This window comes from Heptranchias perlo, unplaced genomic scaffold (assembly GCF_035084215.1).
Source record: "Heptranchias perlo isolate sHepPer1 unplaced genomic scaffold, sHepPer1.hap1 HAP1_SCAFFOLD_47, whole genome shotgun sequence".
In the NCBI taxonomy this organism is placed as follows: Eukaryota; Metazoa; Chordata; class Chondrichthyes; order Hexanchiformes; family Hexanchidae; genus Heptranchias; species Heptranchias perlo.
Window position 1 is genome coordinate 7310857 of NW_027139484.1, and position 24887 is coordinate 7335743.

The following is a 24887-nucleotide window of genomic DNA, read 5'->3' on the forward strand; positions in this document are numbered from 1 at the left end:
TCACCCGATCCGCTCCAGACTCCTGCGGGTCAGTATGAGGGAGCGGAGAGTGGGGACAGATCGGTCTGTGAAGGAGTTTGATCCCAGAGACAGATCCGTCAGTGACTGGTTTTCATGGAGAGCGGAGACGAGATCGGTACAAGAATCTGTGAAACCGACATCAGTCAGACTGGGGATCAGAGAGAGAGAAATAACAGGAATCAGGGGAAATATCCAGTATTTATTTGTATTATTGTTACTTATACTGAGATTAATGTACCGTGTTAGACATCCAGTTATTATAAACACAATCTCACACAGTCTGATACTTACTCCAGTTCCTGTATTTTACAGTCCGGGTTCCTCAGAGCCGCAGACAGTAGTTTCACTCCTGAATCTCCCAGTTTATTTTGACTCAGGTTCAGAACCGTCAGTGACCGGTTTGTACTGAGAGCGGAGACGAGATCCTCGGTACAAGAATCTGTGAGATCGTTAGCGCATAACCTGGAGATCAGAGAGAGAGAGAGACGAGCAGAGAAATGAAATGTATCCCAGGACGTTATGGGAGGTTAGGGAGGAAATTGCGGGTCCCCGAGCAGAGATATTTGAATCATCGACAGCTACAGGTGAGGTGCCTGAAGATTGGAGGGCAGCAAATGTTGTGCCTTTGTTTAAGGGCGGCAGGGAAAAGCCTGGGAACTACAGACCGGTGAGCCTGACATCTGTCGTGGGTAAGTTGTTCGAGGGTATTCTGAGAGACAGGATCTACAGGCATTTGGAGAGGCAGGGACTGATTAGGAACAGTCAGCATGGTTTTGTGAGAGGAAAACCATGTCTCACGAATTTGATTGAGTTTTTTGAAGGGGTAACCAAGAAGATCGATGAGGGCTGTGCAGTAGACGTGGTCTACATGGACTTCAGCAAAGCCTTTGACAAGGCACCGCATGGTAGGTTGTTACATAAGGTTAAATCTCATGGGATCAAAGGTGAGGTAGCCAATTGGATACAAAATTGGCTTGACGACAGAAGACAGAGTGTGGCTGTAGAGGGTTGTTTATTCAAAGTGGAGGCCTGTGTCCAGCGGTGTGCCTCAGGGATCGGTGCTGGGTCCGCTGTTATTTGTTATTTATATTAATGATTTGGTTGAGAATTTAGGAGGCATAGTTAGTAAGTTTGCAGATGACACCAAGATTGGTGGCATTGTGGACAGTGAAGAAGGTTATCTTGGATTGCAACGGGATGTTGATAAATTGGGCCAGTGGGCCGATGAATGGCAGATGGAGTTTAATTTTGATAAATGTGAGGTGATGCATTTTGGTCGATCGAATCGGGCCAGTACCTACTCCGTTAATGGTAGGGCGTTGGGGAGAGTTATAGAACAAAGAGATCTCCGAGTACAGGTTCATAGCTCCTTGAAAGTGGAGTCACAGGTGGATAGGGTGGTGAAGAAGGCATTCGGCATGCTTGGTTTCATTGGTCAGAACATTGAATACAGGAGTTGGGATGTCTTGTTGAAGTTGTACAGGACATTAGTAAGACCACACTTGGAATACTGTGTACAGTTCTGGTCACCCTATTATAGAAAGGATATTATTAAACTAGAAAGAGTGCAGAAAAGATTTCCTTGGATGCTACCGGGACTTGATGGTTTGACTAAAAGGGAGAGGTTAGATAGACTGGGACTTTTTTCCCTGGAGAGTAGGAGGTTAAGGTGTGATCTTATAGAAGTCTATAAAATAATGAGGGGCATAGATAAGGTAGATAGTCAAAATCTTTTCCCAAAGGTAGGGGAGTCTATAACGAGGGGGCATAGATTTAAGGTGAGAGGGGAGATATACAAAGGGTGGTGAGTGTCTGGAACGAGCTGCCAGAGGCAGTAGTAGAGGCGGGTACAATTTTGTCTTTTAAAAAGCATTTGGACAGTTACATGGGTAAGATGGGTATAGAGGGATATGGGCCAAGTGCAGGCAATTGGGAATAGCTTAGTGGTATAAACTGGGCGACATGGACATGTTGGGCCGAAGGGCCTGTTTCCATGTTGTAACTTCTATGATTCTATGATAACAGGAATCAGAGTAAAATCTCAGTATTTAATGAATTATTGTTACTTATTCTGACATTAATGTATCGTGTTCAGCATCCAGTTATTATAAACACAATCTTACACAGTCTGATACTTACTCCAGTTTCTGTATTTTACAGTCCGGATTCCGCAGAGCCTCAGACAGTAGTTTCACTCCTGAATCTCCCAGTTTATTATAACTCAGGTTCAGAACCGTCAGTGACCGGTTTGTACTGAGAGCGGAGGAGAGATCATCGGTACAAGAATCTGTGAGATCGTTCGCGCATAACCTGGAGATCAGAGAGAGAGAGAGAGAGATGAGCAGAGATAACAGGAATCAGATTAAATTCTCAGTATTTACTGAATTATTGTTACTTATTCTGACATTAATGTATCGTGTTCAGCATCCAGTTATTATCAACACAATCTCACAGTCTGATACTTACTCCAGTTTCTGTATTTTACAGTCCGGGTTCCTCAGAGCCGCAGACAGTAGTTTCACTCCTGAATCTCCCAGTTTATTATTACTCAGGTCCAGACCCATCAGTGACCGGTTTGCACTGAGAGCGGAGGAGAGATCCTCGGTACAAGAATCTGTGAGATCGTTATCCCTTAACCTGGAGATCAGAGATATGGAGCGAGAGAGAGACGAGCAGAGATAACAGGAATCAAAGTAAATTCCCAGTATTTATTTGCATTATTATTACAGATACCAGTCATAATGTTGAGTGTTAAACATTCAATTGTTGTAAACACAATCTCACACAGTCTGATACTTACTGCAGTTCCTGTATTTTACAGTCCGGGTTCCTCAGAGCCGCAGACAGTAGTTTCACTCCTGAATCTCCCAGATGATTTCTCCCCAGGTTCAGATCCGTCAGTGACCGGTTTGTACTGAGAGCGGAGACGAGATCCTCGATACAAGAAGCTGTGAGATCGTTATCACATAAACTGGAGATCAGAGTGAGGAGAGAGACGAGCAGAGATAACAGGAATCAGATTGAATTCCCAGTATTTATTTGTATTATTATTACTTATGCTGACATTAATGTACCGTGTTAGACATCCAGTTATTATAAACACAATCTCACACAGTCTGATACTTACTCCAGTTCCTGTATTTTGCAGTCCGGGTTCCTCAGAGCCGCAGACAGTAGTTTCACTCCTGAATCTCCCAGTTTATTTCTCACCAGTCTAAACACAAACAGACAGAGAGTGAGAAACAAACTGAATCCAATCCCCGATGTGATACAATTTCTCTCTGATATTACACAAAACACTGAAAAATCTTCAGGAAATTAATAACCAGATTTCCCTGTCACTGACAATGAATCTCACTCTGTCCAACACCCCATATATTCAGGGACTGTCAGTATATGTATTTATTAAATAAAGTGCTGTCTGTGTGAAGCCTTTTAATGACCCTCAGTCCGGTCTCATTCCCTGATGATCAGAATTATCCTCCTTGAGGTCAGTGACCGGTCCCGTCATGTTTGGGGAAACTTGTCTCATTTCTGCTGCTCCTCAAATCCCAGATTTTATGGGAATGGGGCGATTTTCCCTGAATTAAATGATAAAGCGGTGATTACGTGTACTTTATGCAGTATTATATTAATCTGTATAATATCTCGGGGTGAGTTATACTGTGAAACGACGCTAACGGCTGCTGTAAAATCTGTCCCACAGGATTTCATGTGATAAGGAGAGGTTATTCCGTCCTGTTACAAGTTTTAAATGTTTCTTTAGTCCTAGTTTCTTGGGGAGGGGAGTCTCTCACATTGTTCCCCATTAAACCGGCTCTACATTTATTTCAGGTGTAACGGGCCCGACAGTTTTTGGGGAATTTTCTGAAGTTCCATCCCAGAGCAGGTCCTCACACAGGGAGCAGATTATGGGAAATTCCCAGATTCATTGCCCCTGGTTAACCCCAGGAGCCTCCCGGTGTGTGTGAGACCCCACCGCTGGCCGGTGTGTGTCTGTACACCCACAACCCGTTAGATTGGAACCTTTTACCGGCAGATTTTAGTTCCCTAATCCCACTGAATTGTCGGCCTGGATTAATGAGCGAGGGGCCTGACTCCACGACCTGCTGACTCAGAGGCATGAGTGCTGCCAGCTGGGTGAAGAGATGGTGGATGTATTGGAGAGTGTGAAGGGCTGTGTCATTGATGAGTTAAGATAACGTACCGCCGTCCTGCGGGGAAAGCTCAGCCCGCCCACTGACGGTTGACTGCCCGAAAGCTGTGTTTTGCTCTTTGTTACTGAATGTTTGGTGTTTCTGCTTCCCTCTCCAACACACGTTGACAGTCCGGTGACCGTCACTTGCCCCCACACCTCGGTAAGAGGGTGGGATGCTCCGACACACAGACTGCTGCAGTTAGTGTCGGTCGACGTGTCAGTAACAGTGAGAAGGAGCCTCTTCAATGGACATATCTCAGGAAGTGAGAAAAACATCAATAAATACGATGAATTGCAATTAAATTATCAGACTCTTTCAGTGACCTGTATTTACTGATCCGATAAAGACTGTAAAATCCCGACTTGTTCACAAGGATCCATTTTAGATTCTTCAGTCCTGAGGGAATTACTAACCGATGCTCTTATCATTTGTCATCTTTGTGTTCAAACTGCTTCTCTCTGGTTTAACTGAACTGTTTGTTTCCCTTCATTACGGAGCAACAATACAATCCGTGACTGTTCGACAATTGGCCGAACAATAAGAGACAAATAAACAGTTACCTCAACACCTGGCATTTGTGCAGTGCGGGTCCCAGCCGCTGGAGTCCTTCACACTGAATGGAGCAGCTCCGGAGATTGAGGTGTTTTATTGTATCACACAGTCCAATGACATGAGACAGAACGGCACAGTCAATCGGGGTCAGTCGCAATTCATTAAATGTAAGTCTTTCCACAGATCCCACTGTGGCCCGAGCCAGTGTTGTATTCTGAGACTCAAACAGGTAGTGGAATGTGTTCAGGAGGTCTCGTTTCCCAGTTTCATTCCATAAGTTTCCAATCTCTCCAACAACCTTCTCCTTCACCCAGTCAATCACTCCACAGATTGTTTGATGAAGAAATGGACCCAGAAACTCCTCCAGGGGCCGAGCTGACCGTGAGGAGGAGAGACCAACAACAAAACGGAGAAATATCTCAAATCGTCCATCTTTCTTGCTGTGGGCTTCACTGAGGAGTTTCCGGATGTGCCCTGGATCTGGAGTCAGGAATTGTGCGAGTGCGGCTACAAACTCTTGGATGGTGAGGTGCGGGAATGTGTAAACCACACTATGGGCAGAATCATCTCTCTCCAAAAGTTCCATCATGAACCCAGACAGGAACTGGGAAGGTTGCAGATTGTACTTGATCAAATCTCCATTTCTAAACACAATCTTCTTCTCGGAGACTCCTGTGAAGGCCATCTCACCGACCTTCAGTAACACATCACGGGGGGATTCAATCTCTCGTCCGTGGTTTTTCAGAATGTTATAAATATAGTAGGAATATAGTTGGGTGATGGTCTTGGGAACTCGCTGCTGTTTCCTGTCTCTTTGTGTGAAGAAGGGACCCAGTGACAGACCGAGGATCCAGCAGTAGGAAGGGTTGTAACACATGGTGTACAGGATCTCGTTCTCCTCCACATGTTTGAAAACAGCTGCTGCCACCGCCTGATCTTCAAAAAACTTGTTGAAATATTCCTTCCGTTCTTCACCAACAAATCCCAGGATTTCAGCCCAGACACTGATCTCAGCCTTTTCCAATAAATGTAATGCAGTGGGGCGGCTGGTCACGAGCACTGAACATCCTGGGAGCAGCTTGTGCTGTATTAAACTGTACACAATGTCGGACACTTCACACTGGTCTTCAGGATCTGTGCACATGTAATCAGCCTCTGTATTTATCCGATTGTTATCAAAATCGATACTGTCCTTGAATTCATCTAAACCATCGAATATAAACAGTAATCCCTTTGGGTTCTTCCAGAGCTCTCCCAGAATATTCCTCAAGTAAGGATAGAAAATTAGTATCAAGTTCCACAAGTTTATACGACAGTTCAGAGCATTTAACTCACGGAATTTAAAACTGAAAACAAATTGAAAGTGTGGGTATATTTTCCCAGTGGCCCAGTCATAAACAATCTTTTGTACCATTGTTGTTTTTCCAATCCCCGCGACTCCGCTCACTGCTGCTGAACTCCCAGATTTGGATTTTCTCTGGGAAAAACTGCTCTGGAACAATTGATCAGTTCGGATTTTTTCCAGTTCTCTGCGGAGATGTTTCTTTCTCCACTCTTCATGGTCTCGTCCTCTTGCCAGCAGTTCATGTTCTACTAGTGTCCGATCTCGAACAGTAGAAATGACCGTTAGCTCAGTGTATAGATTGACCAGCTGGAAAATCTTAACCTTCTCCTTTATTAGGATCGTGTTCACTCTCAGTGTTTCAGTTTGGACCCGGAGTGTTTCCTTGTGTTTCTGTTGAACATCTTCAATTAGAACAGACAGAAAGTGGTTCTCAATGTTAGTTGCATTGACATAAAAACAAATTCTCAATCTCACTTTACTATTCAGTAAAATGTTGCGAGATTGAATTCACAGCTTCAATAGAGGTGCGAGCAGGAAATTAAACTCAGTTCCTGTAAAGCTCGTTTGAAAGTGAATCACGGCGGAGAAAAGTTTCAAATCCTCACTTGATTCTAATATTTACTGAACATGGAGATTTCGATGAAGGTGATATTTTCCCTCTGATGATTAATACTATCAGTCCTGCCCTGTACTATGGACATCACAATACAAATCCAAACGTGATTCTGGTATACGAAACTTGAAGTTCCAGTGGAATAATTTATGAAACTGTCAGTGTTGCTGACCCTCTGCGGAAATGGGAAATAGGTTATAGTGTGCATTGGGAGAGGGACAGACTGTGAATGGGCATAAGTTCCACTGTTATAGTATCAGACCTCAGGCAGTTTATCTGGGATATTTTATGTACTGGGAGAGGGACAGACTGTGAATGGACAGAAGTCCCACTGTTATTCTATCAGACCTCGGGCAGGTTATTCTGGGATATTGTGGGCACTGGGAGAGGGACAGACTGTGAATGGACAGAAGTTCCACTGTTATTCTATCAGACCTCGGGCAGGTTATCTGGGATATTGTGGGCATTGGGAGAGGGACAGTTTGTGAATAGTCAGAAGTTCCACTGTTAGTGTATCAGGTCCTGGACAGGTTACCTGGGGTATTGTGGGAACTGGGAGAGGGACAGTTTGTGAATAGACAGAAGTTCCACTGTTAGTGTATCAGGTCCTGGAAAGGTTACCTGGGGTATTGTGGGCACTTGTAGTCACTGGAGGAATATTATTGCAAGTGTGAAGCCACGGAGAGGAATAAGACGATGACAGAAGTTAAACTGCTATTGTTTCAGGACTGGTGCAGGTTATCTGGGGTGTTGTGTGTATTGGGAGAAGGTTAGATTGAATAGGCAGGAGTTAAGTTGCTGTTGATTCAGGACTGGTGCAGGTTATCTGGGGTGTTGTGTGTATTGGGAGAAGATTAGATTGAATAGGCAGGAGTTAAGTTGCTGTTGATTCAGGACTGGTGCAGGTTATCTGGGGTGTTGTGTGTATTGGGAGAAGGTTAGATTGAATAGGCAGGAGTTAAGTTGCTGTTGATTCAGGACTGGTGCAGGTTATCTGGGGTGTTGTGTGTATTGGGAGAAGGTTAGATTGAATAGGCAGGAGTTAAGTTGCTATTGATTCAGGACTCGGGCAGGTTATCTGGGGTGTTGTGTGTATTGGGAGAAGGTTAGATTGAATAGGCAGGAGTTAAGTTGCTATTGATTCAGGACTCGGGCAGGTTATCTGGGGTGTTGTGTGTATTGGGAGAAGGTTAGATTGAATAGGCAGGAGTTAAGTTGCTGTTGATTCAGGACTGGTGCAGGTTATCTGGGGTGTTGTGTGTATTGGGAGAAGGTTAGATTGAATAGGCAGGAGTTAAGTTGCTATTGATTCAGGACTGGTGCAGGTTATCTGGGGTGTTGTGTGTATTGGGAGAAGATTAGATTGAATAGGCAGGAGTTAAGATGCTGTTGATTCAGGACAGGTGCAGGTTATCTGGGGTGTTGTGTGTATTGGGAGAAGGTTAGATTGAATAGACAGGAGTTAAGTTGCTGTTGATTCAGGACTGGTGCAGGTTATCTGGGGTGTTGTGTGTATTGGGAGAAGGTTAGATTGAATAGGCAGGAGTTAAGTTGCTGTTGATTCAGGACTGGTGCAGGTTATCTGGGGTGTTGTGTGTATTGGGAGAAGATTAGATTGAATAGGCAGGAGTTAAGATGCTGTTGATTCAGGACTGGTGCAGGTTATCTGGGGTGTTGTGTGTATTGGGAGAAGGTTAGATTGAATAGGCAGGAGTTAAGTTGCTGTTGATTCAGGACTGGTGCAGGTTATCTGGGGTGTTGTGTGTATTGGGAGAAGATTAGAATGAATAGGCAGGAGTTAAGTTGCTGTTGATTCAGGACTGGTGCAGGTTATCTGGGGTGTTGTGTGTATTGGGAGAAGGTTAGATTGAATAGGCAGGAGTTAAGTTGCTGTTGATTCAGGACTCGGGCAGGTTATCTGGGGTGTTGTGTGTATTGGGAGAAGATTAGATTGAATAGACAGGAGTTAAGTTGCTGTTGATTCAGGACTCGGGCAGGTTATCTGGGGTATTACGTACATTTCTACAATCACTTTTTCACAGGTAATGATTATTGCCATTCTGTAGGTACAGAGGGGAATCAGAATGATGATGGAAGGTACTCGGACTTTAGGTTGAGGGAGTGGTGAGAGGGTTTCGTGTATTTTGTTTGTGCAAGCGAATTCAGGATTGAAATATTTCAATGGAATTCCCAACATTAGTAAGAACATAAGAAATAGAAGCAGGTGTAGGCCATACGGCCCCTCGAGCCTCCGCCGCCATTCATTAAGGTCATGGTTGATCTACCTTAAATCCACTTGCCTACCCTGTCCACATATACATTGATTCCCTTAGTGTCCAAAAATCTATCGATCTCAGTCTTGAATATACTCAACAGAAACAGGAAACAGGCTCACAATCAACAAAATTAATAACGGGGAAGGGAAATCAGGGTAATTTTCTCACCCAAGGGTCCAGAGAGCCTGGCAAGGACATTAAAGGGGCAGTGTAAGTGGGGTCAAGAGGCAATTGAACGTGTTTCTGTGGGTACACTGAGAGGAGGGGTAGGTCGGGTCATCTCTCGAACAGGGACAAGCATCTTTGGGCCAAATGGCCTTTTCCTGTCTCTAATCATTCTCCTGTTATATTGTGTTTCAGAAATTGCGAACATTTTTTCAGCCGTTTTACACCAACAACAAATGTGCTTTTATAACAGTCCTGTCATATCACCGATTAGAATTAAAAATACTACTGCCCACATCACTCAGTTTAATGTTAGAGCAGAAAAGATTCACAGTTCATTTCAACTGTTTTCCCAGTAATTATACTCCGTTGTTTCATTTTGGTCTGAATTTCATACAATGCAGGTTTGGGAAATTACATTGGATCTAAACACCTCTGAGTTAAAGGGCTATTTTTTGAGCAGAATAAGGTTCTCTCTTTCACTGCCATTAGGAGGCTAGCCCATAACTTCCGAATTACCCTGAACATTGTCTTTCCCTCACATTTCTCCACGGATTAATGATCTATTGTGTGAACATCTGTACATCTTCTCAGATCAGATCGAACACTTTGACGTCTGTGAAATGATAACATTTTTAACATTTTGCATTTCTCACCTCTTTCCCCACAGGTGATTGTGAGCAGATTTCTAGTGGCGCAGATAAACCGTGACGTCTGGCTCAAAGCACTGCTCATTAATTGTGAGCCCAAAGCATCTGTGGGGCACATTGGAGTTGTGTGTGGGGATTCATAGTATATCAGGATCCTACCAGGTGTGTGTGGGTATTCACAGTGTATCAGGATCCTGCCAGGTGTGTGTGGGTATTCACAGTGTATCAGGATCCTGCCAGGTGTGTGTGGGTATTCACAGTGTATCGGGATCCTGCCAGGTGTGCATGGGGATTCACAGTGAATCAGGATCTTGTCTGGTGGTGTCTGGGGTATCACAGTGTATTAGGATCCCTCGAGATGTGTATGGGGATTCACAGTTCATCAGGATCCTGCCAGGTGTGTATGGGGATTCACAGTGTATCGGGATCCTGCGAGGTGTGTATGGGGATTGTGGTGTCATTGGTGTCAGAGCATGGTACATTGGCGAGACCATGCAGACGCTGCGACAACGGATGAACGGACACCGCGCAACAATCGCCAAACAGGAGGGTTCCCTCCCAGTCGGGGAACACTTCAGCAGTCAAGGACATTCATCCACCGACCTTCGGGTAAGCGTACTCCAAGGCGGCCTTCGAGACACACGACAACGCAAAATCGTCGAACAGAAATTGATAGCCAAGTTCCGCACCCATGAGGACGGCCTCAACCGGGATCTTGGGTTCATGTCACGCTACACGTTACCCCACCAGCGAACAAATGTTATCTGTTTTTAATATAACGGGTCAGTTGCTGTCTTTTCTATGTTTCTACCTCTCTATCTCTGTTTTTTTTTTTTTTGTTGTTTTTTTTTGGTGATTTGTATATTCTGAGACCTGGCAGGTAACACCTGTCTGTCTGCACACTGATTGCCTTGGCAACGGGCAGTTGAAAAAACTGTCTGTAATCACCAAGCATTGTTCTGTGAATTATAAATGCGATTTCATTTCGAGGATTTCATTTCGTTCACCTGAGGAAGGAGGAAGCCTCCGAAAGCTTGTGAATTTAAAATAAAATTGCTGGACTATAACTTGGAGTTGTAAAATTGTTTACAATTGTATGGGGATTCACAGTGTATCGGGATCCTGCCAGGAGTGTATGGGGATTTAACAAGTGATAGCGATCAGCAGCCTGATAAAGTGAAAAAATGCAAACTCCGCATATTTACAGGATGTGTCAAAAATCTTGTCAATTGTAACTTGAATCTACGCAGAATAGTTGAGTATTGATGTCGAATCCAAACGAGGTTAATTTCTGTTCCCTCCACCTTTTGAACTTCTGATTCCCAGATTGTGACAATCTCTAAACAAAAGTCTACAGTCAAACATTCCGATTCTCAGAAGTGAAATAAATGGTTTGAAATCTCCACTTCATCACTTACCTTTCAGGTGACTGGGTATTTCAGATAAACCTCGTCCGATGTTCATATAATCAAATGGATCAGGACCTGTTTAAATCAATTAGATTTCATGAAATCAGATCTGTGTAATATAACAGTAAATTCTGCAATGTTTCAGTCTGAAATTGAATTCAGTGTGTGATTTTACCGTACCAAGTTCCTGCATCTCTTTCAGTATTTTGTCCAACTTTGGTACCGCATGGTGCATTTTCACAAAGGATTCCCACATCACCCTTCGGGCCCGAGAGCCTTTCTCCATCACCAGATTTAGGAGAAGTTTGGAACTGTCCGCCCTGTTTCCCTTCTCCACGATATCAACGACTTTCTGCGAAGAATAATAATAAATATATTGGTACCTCCTTTTCGCATTTCCACAGAAACTGTTTCCCTTTTGTTTTCAGTCCACACAAGAGTTATACCCGAACCGTTCCCCTGTCCTTTGTACAGACACCGACCGATCCACTGGGTATTTTCAACTCTTCGTATCATTGTATCAGATTCACTGTATTTTCAGTTTGACCCATTTCTTTCTTACTTGGCCTGTTTCTGTTCTTTAAAATTCTGTGTTTCCACGATCTGATATCCTGTTAATTCTGTGATGTTTAAATAATCCAAACTCATTCTGTGTCCCTCCCACTTACCCGATGTTCCTGTCCACTGAAATGCCCCTCGTATGTTAACAACGAGCTGACTCCGTCCACCCCTTCTTCAATCGCCTGTTCCAGTCTGTCCCGGTAGAATTTCGTCAACTGGAACAGCTGGTAATCGTCGCACTTTGTCAGGAACTCAGTGATTGCAGTGTTCGGATCTGTGAACAAAAATGGAGAAAACTAAACACATTATCGACTTTCTATCCGGGCGGCTACATTTCCTCTTATAACAAACAGCTGAAGCCTCCTGTGTGGCACATTATCAAACACCTTCTGAAAACCCATATACACCGCATGTGCTACATTCCATCGATCTATAGAGTCAACTCTCGACAAAGCTGTATTAAATTTGTCAAATACGACTTGTCTGCAGCGAATCAGTTCCAGCCTCCCCTGATCATCCCCTGTATCTCTAAATGTTCACTAATTCGACCTGGAATTGCAGAGTCGAGGAGTTTGCCCACTGCTGACGGAGACTAATTGGTCTCCAGTTACCCGTTGACCCTCTCTCCCTATTTTATCAGAGACATTACTTGTGACTCCTTCAGTCCACCTGGATATTTTTAATAACACATGAGGATTGAGAAATTGTGACCAGAGCCCCTCCTATCCCCTCTTTGAATTCCTTTAACAGCCTCGGGTGTGTTATCTCTGGGCCCAGTGATTTATCCACCTCGGCGATGTTTCTCTGATTCAAATCCTGTCTACAGTTATCTCTAACTCTGGGCCCACATCCTCCTCTCGTACACCAACATTTTCACTTCCATTTTTAGAAACTATAGGAAATATTTTTTATCTCCCCTAAACTTCATCCACAACCAGTTTCCCCCAGTTCCCCCTCTATCTCACCTCCACTGCTTGTTGGCCTGCAAAACCCACTGAAAATTGTGCTATTTCCCTTCCTATTGCTTAACTGCGTTCATACGGATTCTCTCTCAACATAACTCCATGGAACATCCTAAAGTTCGAAACCTCTCCTTCTCTCTCTTCTCCTTTAACACGCTCCTTAAAACCTACCTCTTTGCCCAAGCTTTTGGTCACCCGTCCTAATATCTCCTTATTTGACTCGGTGTCAAATTTTGTTTGATAATCGCACCTTTGACGCACCCTGTATCGTTTTACTACATTGAAGGCGCTATATAAATACAAGTTGTTTTTGTTCTCATTCTGTCTTAGAACCTTTTATTAATACTGGTGTCCAGAGCTATTTTTCTCTCCCCTCAAAATGTTTTAATCAGAAAAATTTCGCTCTGAGTCCTGTGAAAACTCAGGCCCTGTCTCACAGATACTCGATCACATCTCTTATACTTCTGACTTTCCGAATATGTTTGGAACGATTTGTATATTCCCAGACATAACACACAATCCCAACTCTCGATTTTTTGGAATGTTGACCAGTTTGCGTTTATTTGCTTTTCTTTTTAATACCAAGTGACTTTATCTCTCTATTTCAAAACCACCTTCATTTTTTCCTGCTAATAACTTTTCAATATTTCATACATCTTCTGTTCTGCTCCAACAGTTTTATTAATTCCACTCTCTAGTCTCAGAACATGAGTTTTCCCACCCTCCAGTCATATGAGCTGAAACCCTCCCACTGTTCCATTCACCCAGTCTGTAAAACCATTGTAGGTCAGTTCAGACCGTGAACGTCCCTTCCCTTCTCCCTGAACTGACTCTAGTCCCCAAGACCATGAACCCTTCCCTCCTGCTCCATTCACCCAGTCTGTAAAACCATTGTTGGTCGGTTCAGACCGTGACCGTCACTTCCCTTCTCCCTGAACTCACTCTCGTCCCCAAGACCGTGAACTCTTCCCTCCTGCTCCATTCACTCAGTCTACAAAACCATTGTTGGTCGGTTCAGATTGTGACCGTCCCTTCCCTTCTGCCTGAACTCACTCTAGTCCCCAAGACCGTGAACACTTCCCTCCTGCTCCAGCCCTGCAGCCACACATTGATCTGCTTCATATTTCACCCCATAAGCGGCCCAGTGGAAAACAATCCGGAGATCACCAACTCTAAGCCTTGTTTTTTTAGTCCAGTGCTAAGTCTCAATATGCCCTCTATAAACGTATTTCTATCCGTGTTATTAGTTCCGACCATGGCTATTCTCTGCTCTCCTTCCCTTCCCAGAGATGGTCCCACCCGTTCCAGGATGTTCTTCCCTTTGACACCAGGGAGATAACTTACTATTCGGGACCTCCTCAGGGCTACAGAAGAGTCTGTCTATTCCCCTCACTATAGAATCTCCCACAACTATCACTCTCCTATTCCTGTGTCCCACCTGCCTCTCACCCCCTGCCCAACTCGGGGTTCCCTGTTCCCTGGTCTCTCACTGTTGCTCAGGAAGACCATCCTCTGAATCACTGTCTCTATCCACCTTACAGTCCCCAACACCAGGTATCAATTGGACATTTCCAGTACTCAGGAGATCCCTCCACCTGTGACTGCACTGTCCCTCTAGATGGTCACTCACATCCCTCTCGGTACTCAGTATCTGTGCTGTTCCCTCTTCCTGTGTGAGCTGAGGTTCCTGCTCGTGATCTGGACCCTTTGACAGGACAGAAATTATATTTTGATGAATTTTCTGAACCTACCTGAGCCCATTCTCATTCTTTTTGATGATGTTGGATCTTCTCCCCTGTTTGAACCTTCAGCCATGGTGGTGACAGACGTTCCCAGATTCTGATGCTCTGTAATAAATATAATATTAATAAAGGGTTAAACAGAAATATAAAAATCAGCAGGAGAACGTTGCCTTGTTAAACATGATACCAAGTCCGTGCTCTCCCATCAGTACAACAGCTGTTAAGCTCTGGGATCGAGCATTTCCCGAGTGTTATGACCAACGCTCCACGTCAGGTGTGATACACACAGCTGCTCAGTGAAATTCAGTGACTCCCGCTGATCTCCACAACCCACTTCCAGTCGGGCTCCCGTCGGCCGAGACTCTGCACTGGGAGCAGCCATTGGTAACATTTACTCACACAGTGCAGGCCAGCACGAGCCTTATTCCTGAGGTAATGAATATTCTGGAAGGAAATATGGAGAGGGTGAACGTTGATGAATTAAATGATCCTTCACTCAGTTTTACATTGTGACGGTATTGTATCATTTTATTCACAGATGTGTTTAATATTTTTGATTTGCTGAGTTTTGTTTATAAATCCTGGTACTTTATGAATATGATATCGATCCACCAACATAATATAGAGCTGGGTGTGAAACCACTGGTCTCCATGGGCAGTGACATTGTCTGTGTGTTCATGGAAATGTGTCCTGGTTGGTGCTTGTAATAGAATAATTTTACCATTTCTCTGATAGTATCAGCACCTGACTAATGAGCACTGCAGAAGGAGAGGATAGTTACCACTGTTCTAATATTAACACTAATGAGCACTGCAGGAGGTGAGGAGATTTACCACTGTTCTAATATTAACACTTATGAGCACTGTAGGAGGTGAGGAGATTTACCACTGTTCTAATATTAACACGAATGAGCACTGTAGGAGGTGAGATTTATCACTGTTCTAATATTAACACGAATGAGCACCATAGGATGTGAGGAGATTTAGCACTGTTCTAATATTAACACCAATGAGCACTGCAGTAGGTGAGGAGATTTACCACTGTTTGAATATTAACAATAATGAGCACTGTCGGAGGTGAGGAGATTTACCAATATTCTAATATTAACACGACTGAGCACTATAGGAGGTGCGGAGATTTACCACTGTTCTAATATTAACACTAATGAGCACTGTCAGAGGTGCGGAGATTTACCACTGTTCGAATATTAACACTAATGAGCACTGTCAGAGGTGAGATTTATCACTGTTCTAATATTAACACTAATGAGCACCATAGGAGGTGAGGAGATTTACCAATATTCTAATATTAACACTAATGAGCACTGTAGGAGGTGAGGAGATTTACCACTGTTCTAATATTAACACTAATGAGCACTGTAGGAGGTGAGGAGATTTATCAATATTCTAATATTAACACTAATGAGCACTGGCGGAGGTGAGGAGATTTACCACTGTTCGAATATTAACACCAATGAGCACTGTAGGAGGTGAGGAGATTTACCACTGTTCTAACATTTACACTAATGAGCACTGTAGGAGGTGAGGAGATTTATCACTGTTCTAATATTAACACGAATGAGCTCTGTCGGAGGTGAGGAGATTTACCAATATTCTAATATTAACACTAATGAGAACTGTTGGAGGTGAGGAGATTCACCACTCTTCTAGTATTAACACTAATGAGCACTGCAGGAGGTGAGGAGATTTACCAATATTCTAATATTAACACAAAAGAGCACCGTCGGAGGTGAGGAGATTTACAAATATTCTAATATTAACATAAAATGAGCACTGTCGGAGGTGAGGAGATTTACCACTGTTCTAATATTAACACTAATGAGCACTGTCGGAGGTGAGGAGATTTACCACTGTTCGAATATTATCACTAATGAGCACTGTCGGAGGTGAGGAGATTTCCCACTGTTCTAATATTAACAATAATGATCACTGCAGGAGTTGATGAGATTTACCACTGTTCGAATATTAACACTAATGAGCACTGCAGGAGGTGATGGATTTACCACTGTTCGAATATTAACACGAATGAGCACTGTTGGAGGTGAGGAGATTTACCACTGTTCTAATATTAACACTTATGAGCACTGCAGGAGGTGATGGATTTACCACTGTTCGAATATTAACACGAATGAGCACTGTCGGAAGTGAAGAGATTTACCACTGTTCTAATATTAACAACAATGAGCACTGCAGGAGGTGAGGAGATTTACCACTGTTCTAATTTTTACACTAATGAGCACTGCAGGAGGTGAGGAGATTTACCACTGTTCTAATATTAACACTAATGAGCACTGTCGGAGGTGAGGAGATTTACCACTGTTCTAATATTAACGCTAATGAGCACTGTCGGAGGAGAGAAGATTTACCACTGTTCTAATATTAACAAGAATGAGCACTGTAGGAGGTGAGGAGATTTACCACTGTTCTAAGATTAACACTAATGAGCACTGGAGGAGGTGAGGAGATTTACCACTGTTCTAATATTAACACTAATGAGCACTGTAGGAGGTGAGGAGATTTATCACTGTTCTAACATTTACACTGATGAGCACTATAGGAGGTGAGGAGATTTACCACTGTTGTAATATTAACACTAATAAGCAGTGCAGGAGGTGAGGAGAATTACCACTGTTCTAATATTAACACGAATGAGCACTGTCGGAGATGAGGAGATTTACCACTGTTCCAAAATTAACACGAATGTGCACTGAAGGAGTGAGGAGATTTACCACTGTTCCAATATTAACACTGATGAGCACTGTCGGAGGTGAGGAGATTTACCAATATTCTAATATTAACACTGATGAGCACTGTTGGAGGTGAGATTTATCACTGTTCTAATATTAACACTAATGAGCACTGCAGGAGGTGAGGAGATTTACCACTGTTCTAATATTAACACTAATGAGCACTGTAGGAGGTGAAGAGATTTACCACTGTTCTAATATTAACACCAATGAGCACTGTAGGAGGTGAGGAGATTTACCACTGTTCTAACATTTACACTAATGAGCAGTGTAGGAGGTGAGGAGATTTACCACTGTTCTAATATTAACACGAATGAGCACTGTCGGAGATGAGGAGATTTACCACTGTTCTGATATTAACACTAATGAGCACTGTAGGAGGTCAGGAGATTTACCACTTTTCTAATATTAAAAACGAATGAGCACTGTCGGAGGTGAGGAGATTTACCACTGTTCTAATATTAACACTAATGAGCACTGTAGGAGGTGAGGAGATTTACCACTGTTCTAATATTAACACGAATGATCACTGTAGGAGGTGAGATTTATCACTGTTCTAATATTAACACTAATGAGCACCATAGGAGGTGAGGAGATTTAGCAGTGTTCTAATTATAACACTAATGAGCACTGCAGGATGTGAGAAGATTTACCACTGTTCTAATATTAACACTGATGAGCACTGTCGGAGGTGAGGAGATTTACCAATATTCTAATATTAACACTGATGAGCACTGTTGGAGGTGAGATTTATCACTGTTCTAATATTAACACTAATGAGCACTGCAGGAGGTGAGGAGATTTACCACTGTTCTAATATTAACACTAATGAGCACTGTCGGAGGTGAAGAGATTTACCACTGTTCTAATATTAACACTAATGAGCACTGTAGGAGGTGAGGAGATTTACCACTGTTCTAACATTTACACTAATGAGCAGTGTAGGAGGTGAGGAGATTTACCACTGTTCTAATATTAACACGAATGAGCACTGTCGGAGATGAGGAGATTTACCACTGTTCTAATATTAACACTAATGAGCACTGTAGGAGGTGAGGAGATTTACCACTGCTCTAATATTAACACGAATGATCACTGTAGGAGTTGAGATTTATCACTGTTCTAATATTAACACTAATGAGCACCATAGGAGGTGAGGAGATTTAGCAGTGTTCTAATTATAACACCAATGAGCACTGCAGGAGGTGAGAAGATTTACCACTGTTCTAATTTTTACACTAATGAACACTGTAGGAGGTGAGGAGATTTACCACTGTTCCAATATTAACACTAATGAGCACGGTAGGAGGTGAGGAGATTTACCACTGTTCTAATATTAACACTAATAAGCACTGTAGGAGGTGAGGAGATGTACCAATGTTCTAATATTGACGCCACTGAGCACTGTAGGAGGTGAGGAGATTTACCACTGTTCTAATATTAACACAAAAGAGCACCGTCGGAGGTGAGGAGATTTACAAATATTCTAATATTAACACTAATGAGCACTGTCGGAGGTGAGGAGATTTACCACTGTTCCAATATTAACACTAATGAGCACTGTAGGAGGTGAGGAGATTTACCACTGTTCTAATATTAACAGGAATGAGCACTGCAGGAGGTGAGGAGATTTACCACTGTTCTAACATTTACACCAATGAGCACTGTAGGAGGTGAGGAGATTTACCACTGTTCTATTATTAACACTAATGAGCACTGTCGGAGGTGAGGAGATTTACCATTGTTCTAATATTAACACGACTGAGCTCTGTAGGAGGTCAGGAGATTTACCACTGTTCTAATATTAACGCTAATGAACACTGTAGGAGGTGAGGAGATTTACCAATATTCTAATGTTAACACTTATGAGCACTGTCGGAGGTGAGGGGATTTACCACTGTTTGAATATTCACACTAATGAGCACTGTAGGAGGTGAGGATATTTACCACTGTTCCATTATTACCACTAATGAGCACTGTAGGAGTTGAGTAGATTTACCACTGTTCTAATATTAACACTAATGAGCACTGTAGGAGGTGAGGAGATTTACCACTGTTCTAATATTTACACTAATGAGCACTGTAGGAGGTGAGGAGATTTACCACTGTTCTAATATTTACACTAATGAGCACTGTAGGAGGTGAGGAGATTTACCAATGTTCTAATATTTACACTAATGAGCACTGTAGGAGGTGAGGAGATTTACCACTGATCTAATTATAACACTAATGAGCCCTGCAGGACGTGAGGAGATTTACCACTGTTCCAATATTAACACTAATGAACACGGTAGGAGGTGACGAGAATTACCACTGTTCTAATATTAACACGAATGAGCACTGTAGGAGGTGAGGAGATTTACCACTGTTCCAATATTAACACTAATGAGCACTGTAGGAGGTGAGGAGATTTACCACTGTTCTAATATTAACACTAATGAGCACTGTAGGAGGTGAGATTTATCACTGTTCTAATATTAACACTAATGAGCACCTTCGGAGGTGAGGAGATTTACCACTGTTCTAAGATTAACACTTATGAGCACTGTAGGAGGTGAGGAGATTTACAAATATTCTAATATTAACACTAATGAGAACTATAGGAGGTGAGGAGATTTACCACTGTTTGAATATTAACACTAATGAGCACTGTCGGAGGTGAGGAGATTTACCAATATTCTAATATTAACACTAATGAGCACTGTAGGAGGTGAGGAGATTTACCACTGTTACAATATTAACACTAATGAGCACTGTCGGATGTGAGGAGATTTACCACTGTTCTAATATTAACACTAATGAGCACTGTAGGTGGTGAGGAGATTTACCAATATTCTAATATTAACACTGTTGAGCACTGTCGGAGGTGAGGAGATGTAGCACTGTTCTCATATTAACACCAATGAGCACTGTAGGAGGTGAGGAGATTTACCACTGTTCTAATATTAACACGAATGAGCACTGCAGGAGGTGAGGAGATTTACCACTGTTCTAATATTAACGCTAATGATCACTGTAGGAGGTGAGGAGATTTACCAATATTCTAATATTAGCACTGATGAGCACTGTAGGAGGTGAGGGGATTTACCACTGTTTGAATATTAACACTAATGAGCACTGTCGGAGGTGAGGAGATTTACCACTGTTCCAATATTAACACTAATGAGCACTGTAGGAGGTGAGGAGATTTACCACTGTTCCAATATTAACACTAATGAGCACTGTAGGAGGTGAGGAGATTTACCATATTCTAAGATTAACACTAATGAGCACAGCAGGAGGTGAGGAGATTTATCACTGTTCTAATATTAACATGATGTGGAGATGCCGGTGATGGACTGGGGTTGACAATTGTAAACAATTTTACAACACCAAGTTATAGTCCAGCATTTTTATTTGAAATTCACAAGCTTTCGGAGGCTTCCTCCTTCCTCAGGTGAACGTGGAAATGAAATCCTCGCATTTATAAATCACAGAACAATGCTTGGTGATTACAGACAGTGTTTTCAACTGCCCGTTGCCAAGGCAATCAGTCTGCAAACAGACAGACAGGTGTTATCTGCAGATCCCCCGAATATACAAACCACTAAAAAAAAAGAGAGGCAGAAACATCGAAAATACAGCAAATGACCCGTTGTATTAAAAACAGATAACATTTGTTCGCTGGTGGGTTAACGTGTTGCGTGACATGAACCCAAGATCCCGGTTGAGGCCGTCCTCATGGGTGCGGAACTTGGCTATCAATTTCTGCTCGACGATTTTGCGTTGTCGTGTGTGTCGAAGGCCGCCTTGGAGTACGCTTACCCGAAGGTAGGTGGATGAATGTCCTTGACTGCTGAAGTGTTCCCCGACTGGGAGGGAACCCTCCTGTTTGGCGATTGTTGCGCGGTGTCTGTTCATCCGTTGTCGCAGTGTCTGCATGGTCTCGCCAATGTACCATGCTCTGGGGCATCCTTTCCTGCAACGTATGAGGTGGACAACGTTGGCCGAGTCACAGGAGTATGAACCATGTACCTGGTGGGTGATGTCCTCTCGTGTGATGGTGGTATCTGTGTCGATGATCTGGCATGTCTTGCAGAGGTTACCGTGGCAGGGTTGTGTGGTGTCATGGACGCTGTTCTCCTGAAAGCTAGGTAATTTGCTGCGAACGATGGTCTGTTTGAGGTTGGGTGGCTGTTTAAAGGCGAGTAGTGGAGGTGTGGGGATGGCCATAGCGAGGTGTTCGTCGTCATTGACGACATGTTGAAGGCTGCGGAGAACATGGCATAGTTTCTCCGCTCCAGGGAAGTACTGGACGACAAAGGGTACTCTGTTAGTTGCGTCCCGTGTTGGTCTCCTGAGGAGGTCGATGCGATTTTTCGCTGTAGCCCGTCGGAACTGTCGATCGTTCAGTCGAGCGTCATATCCCGTTCTTACGAGGGCGTCTTTCAGCGTCTGTAGGTGTCTATCGCGTTCCTCCTCGTCTGAGCAGACCCTGTGTATTCGCAGGGCCTATCCATAGGGGATGACCTCTTTGACGTGGTTAGGGTGGAAGCTGGAAAAGTGGAGCTTCGTGAGGTTGTCTGTGGGCTTGCGGTAGAGTGAGGTGCTGAGGTGCCCGTCTTTGATGGAGATTCATGTGTCCAAGAAAGAAACTGATTCTGAGGAGTAGTCCATGGTGAGCTTGATCATGGGATGGAACTTGTTGATGTTATCATCTAGTCTCTTTAGTGATTCCTTGCAGTGGGTCCATAGAAAGAAAATGTCGTCGATGTATCTGGTGTATAGTGTTGGTTGGAGGTCCTGTGCAGTGAAGAAGTCCTGCTCGAACTTGTGCATTAAAATGTTGGCATATTGGGGTGCGAATTTGGTCCCCATGGCTGTTCCGTGTGTTTGGGTAAAGAACTGGTTATCGAAGGTGAAGACATTGTGATCCAGGATGAAGCGGATGAGTTGTAGGATGGCTTCCGGAGATTGGCTGTTGTTGGTGTTGAGTATTGATGCTGTCGCAGCGATGCCGTCATCGTGGGGGATACTGGTGTAGAGTGCCGAGACGTCCATCGTGGTGAGAAGTGTTCCTGGTTCAACTGGTCCGTGGGTACTGAGTTTTTGTAGGAAGTCTGTAGTGTCGCGACAGAAGCTGGGAGGTCCCTGTACGATGGGTTTCAGGATGCTCTCGATGTATCCAGAGATGTTCTCACACAGGCTTCCGTTGCCTGATACGATAGGACGTCCGGGTGTGTTCGCTTTGTGTATCTTTGGGAGGCAGTAGAAGTCTCCCACGCGGGGAGTACGTGGGATGAGTGTGCGTAGGATGCTTTGAAGGTCTGGATCGAAGGTCTTGATCAGTTTGTTGAGCTGGTGGGTGTGTTCTTTGGTTGGATCTGCGGGTAACCGTCTGTAGTGTTCCTGGTTGTCCAGTTGTCGGTATGCTTCTTTGCAATAGTCCGTTCTGTTCTGTATGACGATGGCTCCTCCTTTGTCCGCTGGTTTGATGACGATGTTGCGGTTGGTCTTGAGAGCGTTGATGGCGTTGCGTTGTGCTCGGGTGACATTCTGGACTGTCTTCTGAGTGCGGCTGATGAAGGAGGAAGCCTCCGAAAGCTTGTGAATTTCAAATAAAATTGCTGGACTATAACTTGGTGTTGTAAAATTGTTTACAACTAATATTAACACTAATGGTTACTTTAGGAAGTGAGGAGATTTACCACTGTTCTCATATTAACAATAATGAGCACTGCAGGAGGTGAGGAGATTTACCACTGTTCTGATATTAACACTAATGAGCACTGTAGGAGGTGAGGAGATTTACCACTGTTCTAATATTTACACTAATGAGCAGTGTAGGAGGTGAGGAGATTTACCACTGTTCTAATATTAACACTAATGAGCACTGTAGGAGGTGAGGAGATTTACCACTGTTCTAATATTAACACTAATGAACACTGTAGGAGGTGAGGAGATTTACCAATATTCTAATATTAACACTAATTAGCACTGTCGGAGTTGAGGAGATTTACCACCGTTCGAATATTAACACTAATGAGCACTGTAGGAGGTGAGGAGATTTACCACTGTTCCAATATTAACACTGATGAGCACTGCAGGAGGTTAGGAGATTTACCACTGCTCTAATATTAACACTAATGAGCAGTGCAGGAGGTGAGGAGATTTACCACTGTTCTAATATTAACACTAATGAGCACTGTAGGAGGTGAGGAGATTTACCACTGTTCTAATATTAACACTAATGGTTACTTTAGGAAGTGAGGAGATTTACCACTGTTCTGATATTAACACTAATGAGCACTGTAGGAGGTGAGGAGATTTACCACTGTTCTAATATTAACACTAATGAGCACCGTAGGAGGTGAGGAGATTTACCACTGTTCTAATATTAACACTATTGTATAATATTATGAATCATGTAACTTTAAACATTTAGGTCATGCACAGTATTTATTTTCAGAATGTCTCCAGGGATCTTACAATCTCATAAATGTTCAAGTGGTAGATTTGACTGTTTTTATCTAATCATCTGTGTGTGTGACTCGCTGTTGTGTATGTGTCTCATGAATGTGCGTCCAATCAAACTATCAGTCAGTGTACTTTCCTTTCCCCACTGTGGAAATGTAAAAGTGAATAGGTTTCGGATCAGTGATTTACCATCACCGAATCCCCCACCGTCAACATCCTGGGGGTCACCATTTACCAGAAACTTAACTGGACCAGCCATATAAATACTGCAGCTGCAAGTGCAGGTCAGAAGCTGGGTATTCTGCGGCGAGTGACTCACCTCCTGACTGCACAAAGCCTTTCCATCATACTATTAGTACTCCTCCGCTCCATTCCGGACAGTATTAATAATCTCGAGCTTCATTACTCACACTATTAATGCTCCTCCGCTCCATTCCTGACAATATTTATAATCCCGGGCTTCATTACTCATACCATTAGCACTCCTCCGCTCTATTCCTGACAGTATTAATAATCCCGAGCTTCATTGCTCACACTATTAATGCTCCTCCGCTCCATTCCTGACAGTATTAATAATCCCGGGCTTCATTACTCATACCATTAGCACTCCTCCGCTCCATTCCTGACAGTATTAATAATCCCGAGCTTCATTACTCATACTATTAATGCTCCTCCGCTCCATTCCTGACAGTATTAATAATCCAGAGCTTCATTACTCATACTATTAATGCTCCTCCGCTCCATTCCTGACAGTATTAATAATCCCGAGATTCATTACTCATACTATTAATGCTCCCCCGCTCCATTCCAGACAGTATTAATAATCGCGGGCTTCATTACTCATACTAATAATGCTCCTCCGCTCCATTCCTGACAGTATTAATAATCGCAGCCTTCATTACCCACTATTAATGCTCCTCCGCTCCATTCCTGACAGTATTAATAATCCCAGGTTTCATTACTCACTACTAATGCTCCTCCGCTCCATTCCTGACAGTATTAATATTCCCGGGCTTCATTACTCACATTATTACGACTCCTCCGCTCCATTCCTGACAGTATTAATATTCCCGGGCGTCATTACTCACATTATTACTACCCCTCCGCTCCATTCCTGACAGTATTAATATTCCCGGGCTTCATTACTCACATTATTACTACTCCTCCG

General features: G+C 43.2%; 1 protein-coding gene across 1 annotated transcript in view; it reads right to left on the reverse strand.

Annotated features, from left to right (window-relative positions):
• LOC137313327 (NACHT, LRR and PYD domains-containing protein 3-like) overlaps window positions 1–24887 on the reverse strand; it is a 41694-nt gene that overhangs the window by 15620 nt on the left and 1187 nt on the right. Inside the window, exons 2-12 of the mRNA XM_067979441.1 lie at window positions 14505–14600; window positions 11899–12065; window positions 11411–11582; window positions 11240–11305; window positions 4781–6518; window positions 3149–3235; window positions 2822–2992; window positions 2488–2658; window positions 2161–2331; window positions 313–483; window positions 5–169 (exon numbers count right to left, since the gene is read on the reverse strand). Coding sequence (XP_067835542.1) covers window positions 5–169; window positions 313–483; window positions 2161–2331; window positions 2488–2658; window positions 2822–2992; window positions 3149–3235; window positions 4781–6518; window positions 11240–11305; window positions 11411–11582; window positions 11899–12065; window positions 14505–14600 — 3175 coding nt within the window. The remainder of the gene's footprint in view (window positions 1–4; window positions 170–312; window positions 484–2160; window positions 2332–2487; window positions 2659–2821; window positions 2993–3148; window positions 3236–4780; window positions 6519–11239; window positions 11306–11410; window positions 11583–11898; window positions 12066–14504; window positions 14601–24887) is intronic.